Genomic DNA, 13911 nt, shown 5'->3' with positions numbered 1-13911 from the left:
GATTCATTTGTATATTATTTGATCTTAGAAAAATCAATATTTTTTTCATAGTAAACTTGAATTTTAAAGTTTCCCTATTTTGGTGTACATATACAGGATTGTTTTTTGGCTCATGGATTTTAAAATCCTGTTAAACACTATGATTTTCTACATTCAAAAGAAAAAATAAAGTTTTATATATAGTTCATTATTTTTGATATGTCAAATATAACATTAAGTATACTATACAAGGAAACATAATATAGTGATACAGAAAATCCTGGATTGTTTTGATTGTTTTGAGTCCATAATTTTGGCTTTTATGTCAAAATGCTATTCCATTTATCACCATACAAATATATCTGTAGTTTGTGGCTTAGAAACAATATATTTTATAAAAAAAAAAAAAGAAAGAAAGCAAGGATACCTATGTCAGTTACATTTTAAAGTTATACACTGTTTTAAGGCTATGTATTTATTCTTTAGAAAATATGACTTACATGAATATCTTCTGATGGACATAATATTGACAAAATATACACATGATATTACTTTAACAAACTGCCATGCAACAAATACATTAAGTAATGAAGAAATTGAATATATATGACCTAATCTAGTTGACATTCACATTGAAAATTTACAACATAACCAATACTTAAATTTTTTTTTCTTATATTTGGCAGTAGTTTCATTTTTTTACAAGTTAAATTTAAAACTCATCTGAATGTGGATTTGGTGAAACTTAAACTTTTCCCTAGTCTGTGACAACTTGTGGTACCAAACATTTCTCTCTTATTTCACTATCTTCAAAGGTAATTTTTTTGTTTCTTTTAGGATCTATCCAAGAGTTGTGTATTACAGCATTATTAGGCATGGGATCAGCTTCCACTATGGAAACAACTCGCTTTTTCATTTTACTTTTCAAGACCTTTTGAAACTTTTGTCTAGTGAATGCATATAAGAGAGGGTGAAATATAGTTGTTCCATAAGCCATGACTAGAAAACACAATCTTAATTTTACTAAAAGGTCACTTGGGCCTAAACATAAAATGGTGGTATTTAAAACAGAAATTGGTGTCCAGCAGAGAAGAAATGTAGAAATAATCAATAAAGACATTTTGAAGACTCTTTTTTGTCTTTCTCGTCGTTCACGGTGTCGTTTCACAGCTCGCCGGAGGGCAATTATTACAGAAACTGAAGTTCTTACACCGAAGACTACATTTCTCCCACCACTGCTTTGTGACATGTCTGTAGTCTCATGTTGTGTGGTTAGAGAAATTGTCTTTTTCTTTCTTGTTTTCTTCTTCTGCCCTGTTGAAAATCTTGTGCCTATTCGGATATTGAGAGCCTGAAGTATTTTGGTATATGTGATTAACATTACTATAACAGTGAAAAAGAATATTGGGATCTGTACCAGCAGGTGATAATACATTCCCAGTTCAGTGTAGTATTCATTTGTACTGACACATAAAAGTGTCCTGTTTTCCCATGTATTTCCACTTTGAAGACTGAAAAAATTTACCTCAATAAAGGGAATCAGGAAAGAGAAAAAAGAAAAAATCCAAATGGATGTCATTAACATTACAGCTCTGCCCATTGTCAGAATTCGGTTTGCAGGTTTTACAGAGATGTCATATCTGTCCAAAGTGATAGCAAAAACGTTGATTGCTGTTGAGACACTTGCAAAAGATACACAAGCCTCATGGAAACAGCAGATGAGAGCAGTGTTACTCTCCAGTGAAAGCAGAAGGATAACTATAGTTAGAGGAATACATCCCACACAAATTATTACATCAAGTACGTGAAGATTCATTGTAATAATGTTACTGACAGAGTTGATTAAGTTGGATTTCATGCAGTAAAGTACCAATACGGTGAGGTTGCTGCCAAGTCCCAACACAATTTCTAACATAAGAAATCCGGTGAGAGACACTTGAAAGCTTAATGGATATGATAGTGGTTGGTACATATTGGTGTTGATGTCATCAATGTCATCTCGCACTGTAATGTTAGATTCAGACTGCATGTTGATTTCCAGAATGGGAGAAAAACACATTCTTTTGGAGCAGTTGGTTTTTTCCCTAGAAAGTGAAATAGAATAAACTATTTGATATTTGGCAATTTAAATGACGTATAAAACAGGTGTTCCTTGTTCAAAATCTTTTTTATTGTATACTGAGTTTAATTTTTAGTTTGTAAACTATTAATGGAAAGTATAGAATTAAGAAACATCCAGGTTGCATTGTTTTGATGTAAATAAAAACTGTGGTTTCCTTTTGAAGAAATAACTGTATGGAAAATTTCCCCAGTAGTGTAAAATTACTTAATACACTAAAGGGTGTTCCTCATTTGGGTTTTTAAGCTCATGACTTGAGATAAAGTATATTTTTGTATAATAAACTACCCAGTATACAAAACTAATTTAGCCCAGTGTTTTAAAATTTCATTAAAAATATGATTAGGTAAGAAATAAATGATATTTTAATGTGCTCTAGCACAATGATTATAGGTGTAATTATTCCCATGAGATTTCAAATGAACAGGACAAGTGTTCATTGAAAATGATAAATGGTACAGAGTACTAGTTTGAAATCGAATTTCATATTCAGAAGTCTACAATGTGCTTGGGGATTTTTGGAATTATTTCCCACAGAAATAGGCAAATGATAAGTATTTCATATATCACAGTTAAAATGCTCACTGAACTTTACAATTGGCAAATTTACAAAAATTAGAAGAAAAGGAACTTTATGCTAAAGTAGAAAATCACAAAGCTTGGTAAAAGAGCACTAATCACTCCTGTGAATGATTTATTTTGTGACCACACCCTCTTGTGTCTTGTGGAAGGAGAAAATTTAAATTAAATATCACGTTAAGAAATACCCATTTTTAAAGTAGTATAAAATAATATATCAGTTGATTTTATTTGTTTAAGCTGAGCCTTTAAAGTAAAAGATGAAATTTTAGGGAAAAGGAGTATGTGAAGCCCATTTTTTGTGGAAGCTTTTAAAGTTACACATTACTTGTGAAACCTTTTGTGTACATCATGCAGTGTATAATTTTGAAGAAAATTAGAAAAAAACCAAACTCTTACTAATTCATGCAAATCTATATTTTAATTTATAGGGGTTTAAAGTAATTTATAAAAATAATGTCTGATGTTCTGAGCTAAATTGTCAGTAATCAGTATATTCAGTTTAAAATATGAAATCATACAACCAACTATATTTCACATTTCAAATACAGCATTTCAACTGCAAACCATTTTCAAACATACATTATAAAAATTAATAATCTTCAAAATTCATGTTAACCTTTACTTGATGTTACCTTTGATAAGTTTTAGAATACAATTTTATTTATGCATATTATTTTTGTGTAGTATTTCAGAAATAAATGATAATATTTTTGAGTTGATATAAAGTATTACTAGAGAAATATTTGAGTAAATGAAGGTCTTGGCTAAAATTGAAATCCTATAAAAATGGAAAATTTTGAGTGTGCCAAATTTTCTGAACTGACAGATTAAACATCAGATCTTTGTCACATTGGCCTAGATTTATAATTAAATAAACCAGAGATGTCAAGTTAGATGATCATTAAGAAAAATGCATCTCCTCTAGAGCATGATTCTATTCTTGTGTAAATGTTAAACAGTGTGGTAGGTGCATGCATCTTCTGACCTACCTGTTTGCTGTTGCCTTATTGGCCTTTTGTCTCACTATGGCAGTTTTTCACAAATTGATACATGATGTCATTCACAGATTTTGACATGACTTTTTACCTGACAGCAGTGAAGTAGCTGTGTTTTATTTCATGTCTTGTAGGAATTCTCTCATTTTCTCTCCAATACTTCAACTGCATGAATTATGAGATTTAGTTGGCTGATGGATTTCTAAAAACAGTACATATTTGTGTTTGTTTTGCCTTAAAAAGTCACGACCAAGAGAAACTTCCTCAAATGATAGGAATTATGTTTCCCTTTGAGGGAATATATGATAGTCTCTTTATTTTCCAGAATATGTGAAAACAAAAAAGGAAACATAAGATTTCTAACTTCTAAACTGTATTTAGACATCCTTTTGTTACAATTATAAATCTGTTTCTATAGCAGTCCTTATTATTTTGAAATGATTTCTTGATCACATAACTTGCTTTATATTATAAATCCAGTCCATGTTCTTTTGATAAAAACCATCTGCCACTTAATTTGGTTTGTTTTCATTAGAAGAGGATACATAATTGGTCATAAAACTCAGATGGAAAAATCCATTAGTCCACATCAATTGATATGAATATCTGAATATCTAGTGCAGAAAACACTTGTTAAAGCTTCATTTTGCATGCTGGTAAAGTATGTCATTTTCCTTGTGGAAATTCATGTTTCATTATTTCTTCAAGAATCAGTAGCTCCCACAATTCTGGCATGTTAAAGTATGAATAACTTCTTTAAAAATGCTCACCATTTTGTTTTCAGCTTTTATGGTTGTATTAGTTTTCTTTCTGTGGTTATTTTATGTAGTATCTTCTGAGGATGCTGTCCATTTGTTATATTCCAACAGTAATGTAGACCTTTTCCCTGGTTTTAACTCCTTAATGTCTTAGAATCATGTATTGCAGGAATATCTTGCAGTTCGTGGTTCAGACAGCTAGGGAGATGCTCAGTCAATTGCATTCTTCATATTATCGGTTGTAAATACTGAATTAGCTGCTGTGGGCCCTTGTGAAAAGAGAAAAAAAAAGGTTAAGAAGTAGGGTTTTTAATAATTTCCAATTAATTGAAAGTTACCTTAGTTTTGTTAATTTTAAAACCAAACGATATGTGTTAGGAAAATAATCAAGCTGTATTACTAGAGCCACAGCTATATGCATAAAATGAAGAATTTCTTTATATAAAAGATTCTCTTGCTAATAAAGATTGTATATATTAACAATTGAGTTAACATTTTGAATATAACTGTGAGTGAAAAGCTGTATTTTTTAAACTAATTTCTGCTCTCGGCTTTGAAGCTAACCTGCATTTTCAGAGATTATGAACAGTTAGCATACACTAAGCATATTGTCATTCCCTCTTTGTAATAAATTGAACATCTCTTGCTGTAAAAATATTGTAGTTTGCTTAATTATTAGCACATGGTTTGAATTTTAACTCATTAAAACAGATTCCATGATAAGATACTATAAATTTCCATTGATGAATTATGTAGTTGAAATGTAAAAGATAATACAAAAATGTAACTGCAAATTAAATATCTTCAATAAACATGCCCAATAATAATTAACATAAAATTAGGTAATAAATAACAGCTGAAACAGCTCTATAGTAAACCTGGTTCTTTTAAAAAGTACAAGCATTTTTTGAACATCCGAGGAAAACTGTACTGATTACATTAAGAATATTTAGTATGTCTGAAGTGACTTAAAAGCTGATGTCTTCGTAATGAATCAACAGAGAATATTTTTTGTATTTAACAATGCATCCTAAAAATTTTCATTTAAATTATATCTTAAAAGAAATAGATCTAAAAATACATGTTTAGTAATAAGTAGAATTAAACAAACTCTTAAAATTTAGGCTGAAAATTTTCAAAGTAATTTTACCCACTATGCCAGTTCAAAAGCAGCCGTATACTATAATAAGGAACACATCTTACCTCCGCTAAAGATTTGATAAATTCTTGATGTAGCTGAAGCATTTCCAGTTTTGATTGATTCATTTTGTTCACTTGTTAGTAGAGGACTGGGGGAAGAGGGTCATAAACATCTCTTCGAAAATGACCTTAATGAAAATATGTGTCTGTACTGTGCCATTGTTTCAGCAGTACTGCTAATGTATGGAACATGTAGTGCTGCTTAGAGGCTGCTGCAGTCTCTCACTCTTCCTACTGTGGAATCAATAAGCATCTGAAAATACATAATGAAAGTAATTTAACATACTGAAGGCTTCTTGTCTCCAGAGACAACATTTAGATTCTGTCTTTCCAAAAAGGAACGGCACTGCTTTTCAGAGGAAAGCCTGTTCTGGGCAGCTTTTGCAGAATGACAGCCTACCTTGTCGCTTCTCTCCACTGCAGAGAGATGCAGTGCATTCACTAATTTTGATTGGTCAGTTGTATTGAGCTTAAACTGTGCTTCATATGTATAGCAGGGATTCCCCCCCCCCACTGTTTTATATAAGGATGCTTTTTTAAAAAAGACTAAATTTATAAGTGGTTGTATGTTTTTCTTAAATAGAATATGTGTAAATTAGTATTTTAAAAATGTATATTCTATTCTGGTTTGTTGGTCACTTATGCCAAACATTAAAAATTTCAGGGAGGTAGGGGAGCAAGAAAGAGTTACATAGTAAAAAGTATATATTCTTTTTAAAGCCTTGATAATTGCACTTGAGAACATTTTAGTCTTATATATGTTTTTGGTTGAGATTCTTTGTTCTACAAATAGAAACCCACTGCATCTTTACTGTGAGCCACATTGAATTTCAACTAGTTTGTTTGTATTCAAGTCATCTTCTCTGTGTATTCCAAATTGTTGTGAACATCTCAAGGTGTTAACATTGTCATGACTTAAGTACTCATTCATTCAGTTATTCATTCATTCAAAATATTAACCAAATTGATCTAAGGTGATTATACCCTAAAATATATATATTTTAAAATTTCATTGCTGATAGCATAGTCTCAGGGTTAAAACTTTAATCATTTGCATTGCTTTTGGAGATTACTAGTTGGTCTTCTCCTTTAGTAACCCTTTCATTTGGTAGGTATATACTGATCATTTGCCATAATATTTTACTTCAATTGGCTAGTTCTGTTTTTGACCTGGGCACATTTCTGAGTGAATTGCTACTTCTTAAATATTATATTAAATATGTAGCTGCATGCTAATGTTGTTAGTAAATATATGTGGTAAAGGAAAAAGTAAGTTACATGTCTGTAAGTTGTAAAGCTAAATTATTTTAAGATACACTTTCAAAATGAAAACAGTGATTTAAATAATGAATCTAAAATATTTTAACATTAAATTTTCTATTAATTTTGGTTACCTATAAATAAGTTTCTATTAATAGTGAGGATAATTTGGTCTTAAGTATATAAAGTGGCTGGATTCTATATCTCTTGACAAAATGGAAGACATTACAGATGGCTGAATTATTAGAATATTAATCATATATCCATTATTTTAGGACTATTCATCTTCATTTTGCAAAATGTATGCTAAATTTTATTTATAATTGAAATTATTCCCTTATAATTTTGAAAAGAAATATGCATTTTTATAATCTTCCACTGGTATTATTTAAGCTTTATAGGGAAATGGCTGACTAGTGTATGAGTTTTTAATTGCATTTCTATAGAAGTTGAGAGCAATGTGGTGGAAAATTTTGTTGTGAATTTCTAAAATATTGTGCACAGCTTTGGGTGGCAAGGCTTTGATAATACTAAAACTGAAAATGTTATGCTATTTTTATGCATTTTGAAAGTCGGGAGAAAGAATCTTGTTAGAATGATAGCCGTGTTAAAAGATAGCTGATACATACACACACATACACGCGTGCACACACACACACACACACACACTATTATTTTAAGCTTAAAACTAAAACCCAGGAAAACATGTTAGCATCAGATGAAACTTGAGGGTGGGGATTAAGAAATTATTAACATAGTGGAAATATATATAGTGCTTTTCTGCCAAAAAGTTCAAGTATTTGCTTATGTTTATCATCAAAATAGCCCCATATAGTAGAGGAAACCAAGGCACAGAGAAATTTACTGACTTCAAAAAGTCTAAGTATGTTAGCAGCAGAGTCAGTGTTAGAATTCTGCAAACCCCACCCTACTGTATAGTTGGCCCTCTCTCTTTGTAAAGGAAGGTAGTAGTTGAGACATAGAACTGGGTGATCTAGGTTTAGTCGCAACTTATTAGTATATAACTTTTGGCAAGTGAAGTTTTCTTTGGGTCACAGTATAGCTTTGATTCTTTTTGTTGAAGTATATTTCTGTGCTTTGTTTAACTCTTTATGAGACAAGGTTTCCAAGTTCTATTCAGATTATTTTGCAAAAACAAAATCTGGGGTCTCTGTAAGCAGTAATGGTAGCAAAAAAGCTCAAGTATGGACATTGCTCTTTATTTTCTGTACAAGTGATTTGCTAAGGATATGTAAAATATCACAAACAGCAATTTCTTGTATACAATACTTAGTTATAATATTATTTCTTTTTAAAAACCACAAATTGGTTTGGTGATTACAAGGTTCTCTGAAATCTTAACAGGGTAGTTCTGAATTCCCCTGTTTTTAACACATATGCAAATATCTAAACCACTGAATTTAGAATCAGACTATATTATTTTCATGAAATAAATTAATACCAAATTACATATATCAGAATTTACAAAGATTCTTGTTTCCATAGTAACACAGATTTTCACACTTGTGCATTTAATATATTTCGTGTTCATGTAGGATACTAATTTTGGAAAATGCTACAATTGGTGATTTAAAAGCAAATTTTGTGTTATAAAATAATTTTATAGGTTAAATTTTTATTAATTAATAATCTGGGAAAGCAGTGTGGCTTTTCTGACAACTAACCAATAGATATACATATAATCCCAAAATACAGCTCAGTTAAAACCCTTTTTTAAAAGTTGTAATTTTCTTTTCAGTTATAATTATTTTGATTGCATATCTGTTTTAGTTCCTAAAATTCCTGATATAGGAAGTCTTTGGTTTTTAGTTTTTATATGTTTGTCGTCTTAAGTTTAGAAAACTGTAATTGTGAGAGGGTAATTTATTGTTATATTTACGTTGCACTATTCATATCAGATCATTCTTACCCTGCTTGTGGCTACTACTGATGCTATATTTTTAATTATTTTCTTGAGTTTATAAGTAAAAAAGTCAGCTAATATTGGAATTAACCGTAACTGAAAGTGCTTTGAAACACTTTGCAAAGCATGTATGCAAAAGCAGTTTCTAATTGCTGAAAATTACTTTTTAAACTATATTGCTTCAAGAGTGCTTTTTCAATGGATACTTAACATAGTAAACTCTGAACTCTTTCTGATACTGGAGACCAGGGAGGAAAGCATTATTTCAATTTAAAGCCAATTCAGAAATTTCATTTGGCTGCTCAACTTTAAATTTCTTTCAACAAATGTTTTATTAGAAAAATAGAAATGGACCATCTGCTGAAACCTCCATCAAGTGGGGAGTAGCCAAGGTAGTAGAGAGTCAACAACATTGGTGATTCATTTTCTATAAGAGAATAATTAAAAACTGATTATATTGGATAAAGCACATGCATCAGAATGGCATAAACTTAACAGAAAATTCCACAAGCCATTTTTCCCCATCCTTATCTACCTCATCTAAGTTGGGCATTTAAAATTTTCCAATTTATAAATATATAGTGCAAAATCACTATGTATTTATAAATCATTTGCCAGCATCACATACATTATAAAATACATAGCATTTTTTTTTTTACATTTTCTCATCCAAACCTAGACTTTGGACCCTGTGACTGTTATTACAGTTTAACCTCTACCTATTCTACTACTGTGGGCATGTCTACTTTGGAGCCTTTTCCAGATTATTATCTCCACCCCAGTTCTCTGGCTTACTGTTTTGACTCTTAATATCTTTTTGCATTCTTAAATATTATGGATTTTGTGGATTTTTTTTCTGACATTTTAATCAAAGAATTACACAAATAGCCATTTTTGTGCTTCCAGCGCTGCCATTGGTTTCTCTTTTCTGTTGCTTCCTTTTCTTTGTATAATTCTCCCACTCTAAGTTACTATGCAGAATCAAATTCATTTTGTGTCCTGAGGCCAAGTAAGTTTGGTCAACTAGATTATATATTTAACAAAGCTATGTCAATTCCCCTTTTTTGTGCTATTATGAGTCTTATGCTCTGGTGACAGACATAGCTGCATAGCTGCCTATGATTTAGTGGTCTATTATTGATACTAGTAGGTACATAATACTTTTGTAAGAAGGCTGCCAATCTTTATGTGTAGGGCCACATAAACTAGGCCACATAGGAACTATAGACTATAGTTCCACTGCAGGCTAAGTAACATCCACTATGGTACTTGGTTCATCCATTTGGGAAAATGAATGCATGTTAAGAGTTTACTGGTAATTCTTAGAGATTATGATCACTGGTGACTTTCTGCAAGATATATTCAGCAGTATATCTTCAGTTATTGCTACCTTCTAGTCTCCATTTAGGTTTATAATACCTACAAAAAGTTCTGCTGTTATTTTGGTTGGTATTGCAGACAATCTTTACATTAATTTGGGGAGAATTGACATCTTAACAATATTGAGTCTTCTAACTTACGGACATAGTATCTCTATTATTTTTAGGGCTTCATTGATTTATTTTATCAGTATCTTTTAGTTTTTAGCCTGTAGATCCTGCACATATTTTGTTAGATTTGTATTTAATTATTTCATTTTTTAGTGCTATTGAAATGGCACCTTATTTTTTTTAAAAATTCCAGTTGTTTAATTATTAATATATATATATAAATATGATTGGTTTTTGTATATTGAACTTGTATACTGCAAATTTACTAAACTAAATTTACTAAACTCATATATTAGCGTTGGGAGCTTTTTTTATGAATTCCATGGTATTTTCCATGTAGACAATGTTGTTTTCAAATACAGATAGTTGAGTTCTTCCTGAAACATGTGTGACATTTATTTTCTTGCCTTCTTATATTGCCTAGGACCTCTGGTATTAGGTTGCATAGTAGTGTGCTAGGAGAAGCCATCCACCAGAAGCCCTGAGCATCCCTGAAAGTTCTTGCTGGGTCTGCCAAGAATGCAAAGCCCCGAATGCTTCTTTACCTGGTCCATTTATCAGGGTTGTATTTTTAATAGCAACCTCAAGGGATGAAGTAATGACTCCAGACAAAGAACTTACAAGCAGACTTGTTTTTTCTTGTTATGAGAATGGCATATTTCCCAAGTTCAGTGTTCTTCATCTGTGATGGAAACCCACCGTACACAGAGCTTCCACCTAGGTCCCTCTGCCAGGGGCACTTGCAGGGGCAAGGTAAACTGTCAGTGATGTGATGCTCATACTGCTTGTTGTGTCATGGATAATAAAGTCCTTTGTCTCTGACTCAGGCATATTATATGTTCTGCCAGCATCCATGAAATAGTAACAGGCAAGCTTATAGCTCATAAGTAGGGTAAAATCCTAGACCCTTAATAATTTTTTACACCTTTGGTAACAGAGATGTGATGTTGACTTCCTGCAAGAGAAAGGACAGGGTTGTTATGGGTCAGTTTGAGGGATGTGAGACCAGTAGCAAATGCTCTTGTTTAAGTAATGGGATAGTAGAGAGTAATGAATTTTTTGAGGGTGAGCAGTGAGAGATAGAATTAAATGAAGCTGCTCAAATGGTGCTTTGGTTGTTGCTCATTCTCTGGGCTAGAGAAGGAAAGAACTTTATTCCATTAAGGAGGCCTCAGTACCCTAAGGCAAAAGGCAGTATGGTTGTAGCTCCTGAATCAAGGGCTTTCCAGAGCTAAAATAAAAGGTGCCAGCAATGAGGATGCAGAGCTTTGGGTAGACTAAATATATTATAAGTTCATTTGTCAAGTCTGAGTGGGCAGCCACTTGAAATTGAATGTAAGTGCAAAGTCTTGCTTATTGGTGCATAGCTGCTCTTTCCCTCTGTGCTCTCTAATTCTTCTCTCTCCCTCTGCTCTAACCCCAGCTGCTTAAGACAAATGCCAAGTATGGTAGGAAACCTCAGGAGGGAGAAGAACTCAAACTTTTCTAGCTCTATTGACTAGAGATGCCCAAGTTACCCTCCTACCCTCCTACCCCACATGACTTGTGGGGAAAAAGCTCAGTAGGTGGCAAGGGAAGCTGAAGGTACTGAGGGCTGTAGGGCGGAGCCGTAGCAGCATGCACAGGGGCAAATTAGAAAACCAGAGGCCCAGATGCTTGCAGGAGCTTTGGGCATGCAAGGGAGGAAGTGACACCACCCTGGAGTGAGAAGCCAAAGGAAAAGAGAAGTCTTCCTACCGTTACAGCCCTCCTCTGCAGGCTAGCCTCCCCCACTACCTTGTACTCCCCATGCTCCTGGTAAGGCAATAGTATAGTCTCCTGGCAGCTATGACTATAGTCCCTTTAATGCATGTGTTAAATTCCTTGGTCTGTGTTCTTGCAGGGGAGAAAAACACTCAAATTCAAAAATGCTAAAATGTAGCTTGAGCCTCTGGGCCTATTCAGTGTATTGTTGTTTTGGCTTCCTTTGCTGAATGTATAATTGGTATTGATAATTGTTATGTTCTTATACTGTGAATGCTTATAGATCCAGAGGAGACTCTCCCATTCATGGGCTGCTGCATGTAGAGAGGTGATCCCCCGTTGCTTCCCTGGGTGATCCATCAAAAAAATAAGAATAAAAAAATGTATCCTCCCAGGAGGAAAGAAAATCACAGCTTTGGTTAAAGGCTTGGTGGCTGTCGGGGAACTCAGGCCATTTCCCAGTACAGCAGTGCCACCTGCCTGACCCAGCTACCAAGTACACCTCTTTTGAAAAGGAGGATAGCTATTAGCCTAATGCTAAGCTCTTATTAAAATGAAATACCTGGCTGGGCATAGTGGCTCATGCCTGTAATCCCAGCACTTTGAGAGGCCGAGGTGGGAGGATCACTTGAGCCTAGGAGTTCAAGACCAGCCTGGGCAACATAGTGAGACCCTGTCTCTACAAAAAATAAATTAGCTGGGCATGGTGGTGTGCACCTGTAGTCTCAGCTACTCGGGAGGCTGAGGCAGGAGGATCACTTGAGCCCAGGAGTTCAAGGCTACAGTGAGCTATGATCATACTGTACTCCAGCCTGGGTGACAGAGCAAGACACTGTCTCTTTGAGAAAAAAAAAAAAAAAAAAAAGACTTCACTTGACCATAGTTGTCTTGTGACTCTCTGGCCTGATGTCTCCATTTTGGGATAGGTTAACTCGGACTTGATGGTTAATGAGGAAGGGCCCAGTAGACCTCATTGATAAAATGAAAATAGTGTGTTCAGAGATGCAGCTGGCCTGGCCTTACTGTCATTTTGTTTTTCTCAAGAAGTAAAAGGTACACTTTTTGGGGAAAAACTTATCTCTCACTTTGCTACCTGAAGTCACTGGCTCATTGGGGCCTTCAATTTATAGAAATTCTTATAAATACCTGAGGCTGTTTCACTGATGGTTCAGCTAAGTTGATGCAGCTGTTCAGGGTCAGTGCCAGCTACAGAATACAGAGTATGTAGGATCACTCCATCCTCAAAGCTCTGACCTATACTTTCCTTGATTAACTTTGTTATATTTTTACTGACTCCTGGCCTGTTGCCAATAGCCTAACCTTCAGTTCTGCCCATTAGAAGATTGGCAGATTAAAAACATCTTTTTTTGGTACTGCAAACTATGAAAACAAATTGCAGCTGCCAGACAGTCTGGCTCACTCAAGCCTGTGCTGCCGAGATTGCCACCATCTCTATCTAGATGCATTATTGTATCAAATGTGGCAACACAGCCACTATAATAGACTGGGCAACCACTGTGTCTTGGGGTTTTGGGAATGGTACTTCTCAGCGTCCCTCCCCTACTTCCACTTGTAGAGTGAATTCCTTTTCCTCCCACAGGGCTTTAGGATTTTTTTTTTTTCCCCCTCTGTTTCCTTCTAGTTCTAAAGGGTTTTCAACAATGTCCAAAGAGTGATAGAGTCTGTTACCCCTCGCTCAGTGGTTTAAGTCTCTCCATCCCACCCCATCCTATTAAAAACGGTAGAAAGAATCCAGGCTAGATTTAGTTCATGCATTTCTCTCAGTGACTGCTGTTCTCCTCCCCCAAGCGTGTACCATGAGGATGATCTCTCAGGCCTTTCACTGGGCACTCAGTAATTT

At 33.9% G+C, this 13911-nt stretch overlaps 2 protein-coding genes across 10 annotated transcripts in view; one reads left to right on the top strand and one right to left on the bottom strand.

Moving 5' to 3' along the window:
- COG5 (component of oligomeric golgi complex 5) overlaps nucleotides 1–13911 on the top strand; it is a 276711-nt gene that overhangs the window by 68525 nt on the left and 194275 nt on the right. The window lies entirely within an intron of this gene.
- On the bottom strand, nucleotides 412–6026 carry GPR22 (G protein-coupled receptor 22). Of its 2 annotated transcripts, XM_069462336.1 has the most exons (3): nucleotides 5637–6026; nucleotides 3767–4702; nucleotides 412–2063 (listed from the first exon to the last, which is right to left on the bottom strand). In XM_069462336.1, the coding sequence occupies exons 2-3, from the start codon at nucleotides 3844–3846 to the stop codon at nucleotides 737–739; spliced, it is 1407 nt and encodes a 468-aa protein (XP_069318437.1). In that variant the 5' UTR covers nucleotides 3847–4702; nucleotides 5637–6026; the 3' UTR covers nucleotides 412–736. The 2 variants fall into 2 exon arrangements, with proteins under 2 accessions (XP_069318437.1, XP_069318438.1); XM_069462337.1 differs by lacking the exons at nucleotides 3767–4702; nucleotides 5637–6026 and adding an exon at nucleotides 3670–3740 and having other exon boundaries at nucleotides 737–2063.

Source organism: Eulemur rufifrons, chromosome 29 (assembly GCF_041146395.1).
Source record: "Eulemur rufifrons isolate Redbay chromosome 29, OSU_ERuf_1, whole genome shotgun sequence".
NCBI classification, from domain to species: domain Eukaryota; kingdom Metazoa; phylum Chordata; class Mammalia; order Primates; family Lemuridae; genus Eulemur; species Eulemur rufifrons.
This window is presented reverse-complemented; position numbering and strand designations above follow the sequence as displayed.

What these genes read in the sequence shown, in the direction of transcription:
- GPR22 (XM_069462336.1), bottom strand. Translation starts at nt 3,846, where the DNA reads ATGCAGTTGAAGTATTGGAGAGAAAATGAGAGAATTCCTACAAGACAT. An exon ending in AGCTACTTCACTGCTGTCAG is followed by an intron (nt 2,064 to 3,766) that starts GTAAAAAGTCAT and finishes TTCACTTTCTAG; the next exon opens with GGAAAAAACCAACTGCTCCA.